The sequence below is a fragment of the Diaphorina citri genome, unplaced genomic scaffold (assembly GCF_000475195.1).
Source record: "Diaphorina citri unplaced genomic scaffold, Diaci psyllid genome assembly version 1.1 scaffold4334, whole genome shotgun sequence".
NCBI classification, from domain to species: domain Eukaryota; kingdom Metazoa; phylum Arthropoda; class Insecta; order Hemiptera; family Psyllidae; genus Diaphorina; species Diaphorina citri.
In genome coordinates this window covers 285-11388 of record NW_007381733.1, presented here as the reverse complement: position 1 = coordinate 11388, position 11104 = coordinate 285, and the positions used below count along the sequence as shown (strand labels likewise).

Genomic DNA, 11104 nt, shown 5'->3' with positions numbered 1-11104 from the left:
ATTCTCGTTAGGGTTGATATTAGCCCATTTGGTATTCCATTCTTCGTAGAATATCTTTTTAGTGACAACTTTTATTTCATCATAGATGCAGAATTTTTAAAAGATTAAAAATAGTGAGCTTGCCTTTTTAGAACGAGAATAGTAGATAGACATTTACATACATAGGTATGTAATACAGAGATAAAATTAAAAAAGGTAAAATTATCGAAAATAGGTATACACTAATTATAGTTTAAGGTAATGTAAAACTATTCTACAAATAATTATTCAAAATACAAGCAATAGGTATCTAAAATAATAGGCAGAAACATTGAGTTTGGACAAAAATATCACGTTTGTAATTTGATGTATCCACTCCCCAGTACTCCCCACTAATTTTATGTGGTAAATTGACATCTCCACTAATCTAGAGAATATGTTGCGCTTTGCATAATCGAAATGTTTCCCGGCGCTCTTACGATTTTGGAATCGCCTTTGCAATAGGTAATAGGTACTTATTTATTTTGCATTCCAAGTTGAACTGTTGAAATATAGGTTCTGACAAAACTTTCACCAATATGCCCAGTAACATTATTATATTCCCCAAATCACACCGAAGTTAAGCAACACAGCAACATCGAGTGTGGTCACTTTCTAAAAGCGCGCACCTTTAAGAGTTTTTTACGGTAATAAATACATCGATTGACAGGCTAGGCTATCAGATCTACAATACATATAAAGGGTTATCTAAACATCCAAATACAGGCTCTACTGATAAACGGTTAGAACGTTTTAGCAACGGAACTATTTTGTCTACAGCGGGCCTCGAATCCGCGGTCACTTACCTCCCATTCCAGCGTGATCACCCGTCACACTTTGTCTCCCAGCGGCTTGTTCTATAATTTCATTGAGCACCATTACATCTACGAAAAGAAAAAAAAGATGGGTGGTGTAAAATATCATACACTAAGTTGTAACAGTGGTCTGCGAATGAATAGAGTAAGGAAACACGTAAAACGCCATGCACAAACTTTGTAAACTCGCGATTTGGTGAACTGTAAAACTCACTTGAAAAAAAAAGAACACTTATGAAACCCTATGATCCGGTCTAAAATGAGCGAAGACAAGTACTTACATATAAACATATTTGCCAAATTTCATAAAAAATCAGACGAACAATTCCAGAGTTAAGAGTTATAGAAACCAAGAGAATTTATTAGTCCTGTTGCATCCAAAATCTGATGAGAAAATCTCCATTACCCATGTGTTAGAGTAAACAATAAATATGGTTGCCGATTTTCAAAAACTAACCGTTCGTGAGTTATGGTAAAACAAACAGAGGGACAAACTAGAGGAACAATCATCGTGTTCAAAAGGCCTAAAACCGATCCTTGATGTACTCCTGCTCGTACGTTGAAATTCCCAGTCATTCTCACACTACCTATTTGTGGTTCTTGCTCCTTTCTCATACATTTCTTTCACTAATCTAACACATTCCTCGGGCACTCTTCTTCAAACTTCTTCCCTAGACACTCTATCATACGCTTTCCACAAGTCGATGAAAGCAGCATGCATTTCACGACACTCCTATCAAAGGTTTTAATTTGTGACGTCCTATGTCGAAAGTTTACAAAATTTTCGTATATCTTTAAAATGTTTCTCTCTTCAACGTAAAAACCTCACGCCTCACATCAGTTGACCGCAAGAGCCCTAATTCCCATACTCACACTAACATAGTCCCGTGAGGACCGGGTACAGCACTGCTTGTCCGAACTGTTCCGTGATCTGGACCGCAGTCGCGCCTCCTTGGTTTGTCCGAGGTGCGGCAACAGGTCCGCATGACTAGTGTAGGACGCGCGACTAGTGTGTGATGTGTACGAGTGTTGCCGGGACCCTAGCGTTGCGTGATAGCCGTAGTGAGGAACCAAGATGGCGCCGTTCTCTTCCGATAGGGGCGTCACCGCGTTGGAGTCATCCGCGAAAGGCAAATGTTGCTGGAAGACGAGGCGGAGAAGAACAGAAGTTGGAAATGAATTATTAGTACCTACGATAAACCCTTTCTGACACTGACAATAGTGACAATCTGGCCGTAGTGAGGAACCAAGATGGCGCCGTTCTCTTCCGATAGGGGCGTCACCGCGTTGGAGTCATCCGCGAAAGGCAAATGTTGCTGGAGGACGAGGCGGAGAAGAACAGAAGTTGGAAATGAATTATTAGTACAATAAACCCTTTCTGACACTGACATTAGTGACAATCTGAAGAAGAACAGAAGTTGGAAATGAATTATTAGTACAATAAACCCTTTCTGACACTGACATTAGTGACAATCTGACAATAGACACATTAGCTTTAATAAAGTAAGGCTAGGGTCTAAAGATGTGTCCACACATAAATGACTATGTTTAGACACAACTTAACATCTCATTTTACAAACAGTAACAACCTAACAACTGAGCAAAGGCAAATGTTGCTGGAGGACGAGGCGGAGAAGAACAGAAGTTGGAAATGAATTATTAGTACAATAAACCCTTTCTGACACTGACAATAGTGACAATCTGACAATAGCCACATTAGATTTAATAAAGTAAGGCTAGGGTCTAAAGATGTGCCTACACATAAATGACTATGTTTAGCCACACCTTAACATCTCATTTTACAAACAGTAACAACCTAACAACTGAGCATACTCGAAGACTAAAGGAGTAGAGCTTCCGAGAATGAAGTAACAACAGCATGTAAGATAAGAGGTTTAAAATGACTATGTTTAGCCACACCTTAACATCTCATTTTACAAACAGTAACAACCTAACAACTGAGCATACTCGAAGACTAAAGGAGTATAGCTTCCAAGAATGAAGTAACAACAGCATGTAAGATAAGAGGTTTACCCCTAGCAACTCCTTGTAACATAAAGAAGTCTAAAAGTAGTAAGCTAGGGTAATAGCTAAGGGGGTAGGCATCTGGAAAAGGGATCTATAATTAAAATGTCAACAAATAACAACTACGATTAGTAGATAGAAGTGGTCGATTTACCTGAGCATCTAAATAGGTTGATAAAACTAAAGGCTTCCGGTCGGTCCCGGATGAGAAGCGAGGTCTTCCATTCCTCAGAGCGAACTGATGAGAACTTCGCCTCAAGTTGAATGGAGACCCGGGCAAACTTAAACTCGCCTGAGAGACAGAAAAACAGTTGTTCAGCCACCAAATGAGGATTTAATTAGAAAATTAGATAATGTCAACAAATAACAACTAGGATTAGTAGGTAGAAGTGGTCGACTTACCTGAGCATCTAAATAGGTTGATAAAACTAAAGGCTTCCGGTCGGTCCCGGATGAGAAGCGAGGTCTCCCATTCCTCAGAGCGAACTGATGAGAACTTCGCCTCAAGTTGAATGGAGACCCGGGCAAACTTAGACTCGCCTGAGAGACAGAAAAACAGTTGTTCAGCCACCAAATAAGGATTTAATTAGACACATGGGAAATTGAGTACGAAAATAGATATTTTAAGTCAGGAAACGGGATATGGTTAACGAAATAAATATTTGAGTGAACAAATATTTGAAAAGATGGATATTTTACTCAGAAAATAGTTGGTCAACAAAATTTATATTTGAATCTGCTTTTGCTGGTTAAGGAAGTATAATATTACACACTGTGTGCGTTAGGCTGGAACTTGGCCTGGCGCACTACCGTGCGCCTAGATCTATTTGCGTTAGCATATTTTGTTTGCCAAGTTAAGGTTGAGTAGGCAAAAATAATTTGAGTAATACCTATACCTAAGGGGAAAATCGATTCAACAGAGTGTTTATTGTCAGGAAATCAGCACGTTAATATTTGAAAAGATGGATATTTTACTCAGAAAATAGTTGGTCAACAAAATTTATATTTGAATCTGCTTTTGCTGGTTAAGGAAGTATCTATTTGCGTTAGCCAAGTTAAGGTTGAGTAGGCAAAAATAATTTGAGTAATACCTATACCTAAGGGGAAAATCAATTCAACAGAGTGTTTATTGTCAGGAAATCAGCACGTTTTTTTCGCCGACCGGCCGACTTACCTGACTCACTTTCCGTCCTTTCGAGCAACTGTTGACCGAGTATTTGCTCTGACTGATCTCCGACCGCATGCTCATCTTCTCTCGATTGTCCTCTCCTTGTTTCTCCTCGCCCACGAATAACTCGTAGCTATGCACGGAGAAGTCCGGACTCTTGGGTTCCGGCGCGGGGGGCGGATGCAGTTCCGGATGTGCGAGGGCTTCGTCGCGCGCGGCACGCTCCGCGGCGCGACCATCACGACGTTCCTGTCGCGCCTCCTTGCGTGCTATGCGGTCCGCAGCGTTCTGCTCCGCTACCTGAAAGTCGGGAAGGGGGAGAAGAATTGTAAGTAGATAGATGTAGAAATCTTACTATCACGCATTTCTATTTTCTCACACCCACCCTGAGATGGGTAACTCTCTTGTATTGTGAGCAAGGGCCTTCTTCATGTACTCTTTCTGTTTCCTAGACTGAGCTACTATTTACCTGTAGGTCTATACATACCAAGGCATTTTCACACTGAGGTAAAGGCAAAGTGTTATTTCTTCATAAGAATTATCGCCTTAGGGAGTCCCTACGAAACAGGCCACACTATATTACATTACATTGAAATGGGGGACTTTTCTAACGAAATTCCTGTGTGCGGTATCCAGTATGTAGGACTATTGCACCCAGGCTACACTTAGCTTTCCACACACTTACCGTACCTAATCTACATATTATGTGCTTTTTTATAGTCAACATGGCTAAACCAAAGAGATCCCGCTTTTGACGTCCACACGGCAGAATCTCACAATGTCATTGGTTCAGCCAAGTTGACAATAAAAGAGTGACATTATATCGAATACGGTAACTCTTCCACTCAACCTCATCCACCTCATAACTAGTGTCCTGGAGGGTATCCTGTCAAATACAAGGGAAGAAAGAATTGGATTTCCTGACACGAAAAACTGGGTACTCTGGGTAGGGTCTGTCAGACAGTCGGAGTGTGATTGGCACGTTGTAGGTAACTCCAAAGAGGTCCTCCAAGTTACGAAGATTCTCCTTTGATCTAACATTACGTTAAAGATCATATTGAACAGATAAGGGCCTAAAACCGATCCTTGATGTACTCCTGCTCGTACGTTGAAATTCCCAGTCATTCTCACACTACCTATTTGTGGTTCTTGCTCCTTTCTCATACATTTCTTTCACTAATCTAACACGTTCCTCAGGCACTCTTTTCACTCTCACTCATCTTCAAACTTCTTCCCTAGACACTATCATACGCTTTCCACAAGTCGATGAAAGCAGTTTCCATGCATTTCACGACACTCCTATCAAAGGTGGTAATTTGTGACGTCCTATGTCGAAAGTTTACAAAATTTCCGTATATCCTTAAAATGTTTCTCTCTTCAACGTAAAAACCTCACACCTCACATCAGTTGGCCGCAAGAGCCCTAATTCCCAGTTGAAATTCCCAGTCATTCTCACACTACCTATTTGTGGTTCTTGCTCCTTTCTCATACATTTCTTTCACTAATCTAACACATTCCTCAGGCACTCTTCTTCAAACTTCTTCCCTAGACACTCTATCATACGCTTTCCACAAGTCGATAAAAGCAGGAGGAAGATAATCACGATGAAGAATACAATATGCCATGGACCCACCGCTCTCAACACCTTAAGGAACAGAGTAAGTGCCAGAATTAGTCTTTGTTTCATGCTCAATATGGTCTAGTTGTGATCTAGGCGATCGTAAAGGAATCGCCAAATTAGTATCTGTTTTATGCTCAATACGCTCTATCTATCTCTATTTGTGTGCTTGGCGTTCGTAAAACGACCGTCCTGAGTCAAAACTTTGGTAGTTATCAGGTGACATTTATGAATAGGGTGAGGCTAGGCTTGTGAGCGCTAGTGGAGGAAGATAATCACGATGAAGAATACAATATGCCATGGACCCACCGCTCTCAACACCTTAAGGAACAGAGTAAGTGCCAGAATTAGTGTTTGTTTCATGCTCAATATGGTCTAGTTGTGATCTAGGCGTTCGTAGAGGGATCGCCAAATTAGTATCTGTTTTATGCTCAACACGCTCTAGCTCTAGTTGTGTGCTTGGCGTTCGTAAAACGACCGTCCTGAGTCAAAACTTTAGTAGTTATCAGGTGACATTTATGAATAGGGTTAGACTAGGCTTGTGAGCGCTAGTATTTGTACGGTTTGGCATTAACCACACTGCTCAGGTGACATGATAATAGTGTAGCTGCCCCGAACGAAATTACCTACGATATTATGGGAAAAGGTTACCTAAGAAAGGTTACGATATGGAAATGGAAGGTACAAGACCTAAGGGAAGACCAAGAATAGATATCGTTATGAAGACACTATCAAGTTTGATGTTGGGAAGAAACAAGGAAACTGGGAAGATATAAAGGCTAACCAAAGGTATAGCAATAGAGTCTGGTGGGGGGGCTTTGTTCATCGACCTGTCCTATAGGATAGAACGATAATGGTTATGTATGTATGTATTATGGGAAAACTTTGAACTCCATGTTTCTGAATCCCCATCAGCTTACGTGACGTGACATGACGTGATATTTCAGGATGACTAGTGTTACTGTTTTAAAGCGTAATCTTACTAGAAGTAAGAATGAGTTGTCAAAACTCGACATTGTATCACGTGACGTGACGTGATAGTAGGATGTTTCTACCTTAACTTACCAACTGGTAGAGATTCTCCCAGTAGTCCTGAGTCATGAGACGGAACGCAGCGAGGAATGCCCAGGCAAACGTGTCGAAGTTGGTGTAGCCATAGTCCGGGTTGGGTCCGAACCCTTGCAAACACACATAGCCTGGCTCACATTGACTGCGGAAAACCAAACAAGATAAGGACAATAAATGTAGAGCTTCTTTGGACAGAGGTCGCTTAAACGGGTGCGACCGAGAAATAAAAATGATTTATTAGAAGAAATAAGAAAGGATTAAGCAGTGTCAAATGGTTACCTTTGTTCGTGCCTTGTCGGAAAGGCTTCCAATAAGATGGAAAAAAACCATGGAGGCAACCCTAGGCTGGTTGAGAGCCAGAATTACAGTTGTCGTCATCAGAGTCGCAAAATAGAAAACACACAGAAAATAAAGGAACAGAAAGTTTTGAAGAAGAAAATTGAAATTGAAAATCTAACATAGGTACAAAGACACCCTGTAATTTATGTTTAATCTCGATTAAAATTAAAGGCTGTAAAGGGCGATTTACACCGATCTATATCCTATATCGGATACCGATACTTTACTGACCAATGACAATAGAGTATTTTCCCTAAAATTCTTACCTTCTTAACCAATCAGAGGAAAACATTTTTCAATGTGGATTTCATACAGTAAGTGAAAGAGAAAGACATGACGTACAGGGTGTCTATGGTGGTTCTACGACTAAATTCACTAAATCCAAGGCCAGTATGCAAAGAATGTTGAGATATTTTGAAAATAAGCGCGCTGAAAATTTTTTGACTGAAGCCATCTGACAACACTGGTGTCCCCCGTGATTTTAAAAATAAAAATAATAAATAAATAAACCGTCATCAGAGTCGCAAAACAGAAAACACACAGAAAATAAAGGAACAGAAAGTTTTGAAGAAGAAAATTGAAATTGAAAATCTAACATGTGTACAAAGACACCCTGTAATTTATGTTTAATCTCGATTAAAATTAAAGGCTGTAAAGGGCGATTTAGACCGATCTATATCCTATAATATAACGGATACCGATACTTTACTGACCAATGACAATAGAGTATTTTCCCTAAAATTCGTACCTTCTTAACCAATCAGAGGAAAACATTTTTCAATGTGGACTTCATACAGTAAGTGAAAGAGAAAGACATGACTCACATGACAGGGTGTCTATGGTGGTTCTACGACTAAATTCAAGGCCAGTATGCAAAGAAGTCATCAACTGGCAATAAAATTATCTTTATGGACTACTAACGAAAAAAATAAAAATAAAATAATAATAAAGTCTGTTTCTAGTGAAGTTACAAGATTGACGTCTATGCATACAAGCCTGAATCTTTGACTAGGAAACTAGGAACCTAAGAAAACATGTTCAAGTTGAATTTTTATTTCCTGCTTTCTTGAATGCTAGAATAAAATTTTCACACGAACTAAGTTAGGACTAGTAAAAATGGAAGTATTACGTCACACTAATGTAGGAAAATCTACAAAATCCAAGAATATCTGAAAAGATAAAGGATTAGAAGTGTTCTTTTCATTTAACTTCACACCTAATGTAAATTGAATTTAAAAGAATCTACATCCTAGGTAACACTATACTATTATTAGTAGTAGGTATGACTGAACCCATAAAATCTGAGACTACTTTCAAAGATCAACAAAAAACATGGTGGGGCATTTAAGAGAGTGAACTTTTGAGTTGTATGGCCGCCATACATACACGCTACGCCACTGATAGCATCGCTTTACTGGAAAAGTAGACACACAAAACGAGAAGTCAATTTTTGCTTGACAGGCCAAAAATTGGAGTTTTGGGCGACATACCACGAGAAAGTAACCTAGGGGGGCAAAATAGGACTAGGTGTGAGGTTCTAAGAGTCACCGAAAATTCTGTGGCTAACTGATGAGGACTTACAAGGCCAAATGATGCCTAGTCTGTCCCCGAGGCGAATTTTTCAGGCCAAAACAAAAATCGACTTCAGTCAAATCTGGATTTAAAATACGAGCGCTTACATATGTATATGTACCTATGTATCTTTGCAGTATTACTATCGGGGGAATGGAGGAGGGGGGTCAATAATGTTTTGACTTGAAAGCGCACTATTTTCGCGTGTAATAAGAAATTTTCAGAACCCGCTGGGGAGGTGCCTTACCTTCCTACACAAGACTTGTGCTTCCCAGTATAGTGAAAGCACTATACAAGCCTGTAGAGTCGTACTTTCCTTTCGCAATTTCCCCTTTTTCTGAAGCTCGTTTCCCTCTTTTGGCGTAATAGCGCCTGTACTAAACCATAGGAAATATGGCGCGCCGATGGTTCCGTTTCCGAAAGGAAAATATATCTTGTAACTTGGCAATAGCAATAGCACATTGCACCAGTCCACCTGTTCCTAGTGCATCTTGTGAAAATATATCTTGTGTATAATTTGGCAATAGCACATTGCACCAGTCCACCTGTTCCAAATATTTCACTAAAGTTAAGCAACGTTCCGCGTGGTTGGTATTCGGATAAGTGACCAGCTGGGCAATCGCATGCTGCTCATTTAGGCTGAGTAAGGAGGCGAGTAGTTTGTCACCAAGCGGAGGGTAAAACCCCCCTAACGTTGTTTTCGGAGGGGGGGGGAAGTTTGGCAGAATGGAGGAGTTGCAATTGGGAAAATATTATTAATAAAAGGTCGATTCCTACGTAAAAAGTTGTGAAAAGTCCAAATACCGTACAAGCTTAACCCATCCCATCCCTTGGGGCTGTTTGCCCCTACACCTAAGCTGATGGTTGTCATGAGTTAGGATAGAAGAGATTAAGCTAGGCTAGGTTACCTTCTAGTTCTCGTAGCAGGGGTCAAAGTCCTATCATAAGTTAGAATAGAAGGGGCTAGGCTAGATTAGACTAGTTTAGTCTAGTCTAGGCTAGGCTAGGTTACCTTCTGATTCTCGTAGTAGGGGTCAAAGTCCTATCATAAGTTAGAATAGAAGGGGCTAGGCTAGGTTAGACTAGTTTAGTCTAGTCTAGGCTAGGCTAGGTTACCTTCTGTTTCTCGTAGTAGGGGTCAATGTCCTGTCATGACTTGGGGTAGGTTAGGCTAGGCTAGGTTATCTTCTGGATCAAAGAGGTTAGGCTAGGTTACCTTCTGGTTCTCGTAGTAGGGGTCAATGGCCTATCATAACTTAGGGTAGGTTAGGTTAAGCTAGGCTAGCTAGGTTAGGTTAGGTTAGGCTAGGCTAAGCTAGGCTTACCTTCTGGATCAAAGAGGCTAGGGTAGGTTAGGCTAGGCTAGGTTATCTTCTGGATCAAAGAGGCTAGGTTAGGTTACCTTCTGGTTCTCGTAGTAGGGATCAATGTCCTATGATAGAGATTAGGCTATGTTAGGCTAGGTTAGGCTAAGCTAGGCTAGGTTAGGCTAGGTTACCTTCTGGTTCTCGTAGTAGGGGTCAATGTCCTATGATAGAGATTAGGCTATGTTAGGCTAGGTTAGGCTAAGCTAGGCTAGGCTAGGCTAGGTTACCTTCTGGTTCTCGTAGTAGGGGTCAATGTCCTCGAGGGGTGTCGAGGCGAGTTCGGCAGGAAAAGAGCCCTGTAGGCGCACAGGTAAAGGCACTCCTTGTTCCAGTGTGGCGTCCGGTTGGGGCCCTTCATCCTCGTCCTCATCGTCGTAACGAATCTAGAAAATGGGATGCACCCAGACATTAGTAACTGAGCCAAATGGGGGTGCACTCAGACATTAGTAACTGAAGCATATAGGGGTGCACTCAGATATTAGTAACTGAGCCAACAGGTAAAGGCACTCCTTGTTCCAGTGTGGCGTCCGGTTGGGGCCCTTCATCCTCGTCCTCATCGTCGTAACGAATCTAGAAAATGGGGTGCACCCAGACATTAGTAACTGAGCCAAATGGGGGTGCACTGTGCACTCAGACATTAGTAACTGAAGTATATAGGGGTGCACTCAGATATTAGTTAACTGAGCTATATGGGGTGCACTCAGACACATTAGTGATTGAAGTATTGATGCACCCAGTATTAGTTAACTGAGCCAAATGGGGATGCACTCAGACATTAGTAACTGAAGTATATGGGGGTGCACTCAGATATTAGTAACTGAAGTATATGGGGGTGCACTCAGATATTAGTTAACTGAGCCAAATGGGGATGCACTCAGACATTAGTAACTGAAGTATATGGGGGTGCACTCAGATATTAGTTAACTGAGCTATATCGGGTGCACTCAGACACATTAGTAATTGAAGTATATGGGGGTGCACTCAGATATTAGTTAACTGAGCCAAGTGAATAAGGGTGAAAAAAGGGCCATATTTACTAACAAAATACTGGCTCTCGAGCTGTACTGAAGCAGAGATTCCAAACATTTTATTGGCCCAGTTTCAGACTGACTAA

General features: G+C 40.9%; 1 protein-coding gene across 1 annotated transcript; it reads right to left on the bottom strand.

Annotated features, from left to right (window-relative positions):
* Positions 1-824: 824 nt before the first annotated feature.
* LOC103520969 (sodium channel protein para-like) lies at positions 825-10560 on the bottom strand (the record flags this gene model as incomplete). Its single annotated transcript, XM_026831867.1, has 11 exons — positions 825-902; positions 1703-1973; positions 3013-3150; positions 3261-3398; positions 4033-4326; positions 5580-5661; positions 5904-5965; positions 6710-6854; positions 8048-8067; positions 10218-10373; positions 10477-10560. Coding segments are annotated over 11 exons (1468 nt in total), but the record flags the coding sequence as incomplete, so codon positions are not given.
* Between the last annotated feature and the right edge of the window lie 544 nt (positions 10561-11104).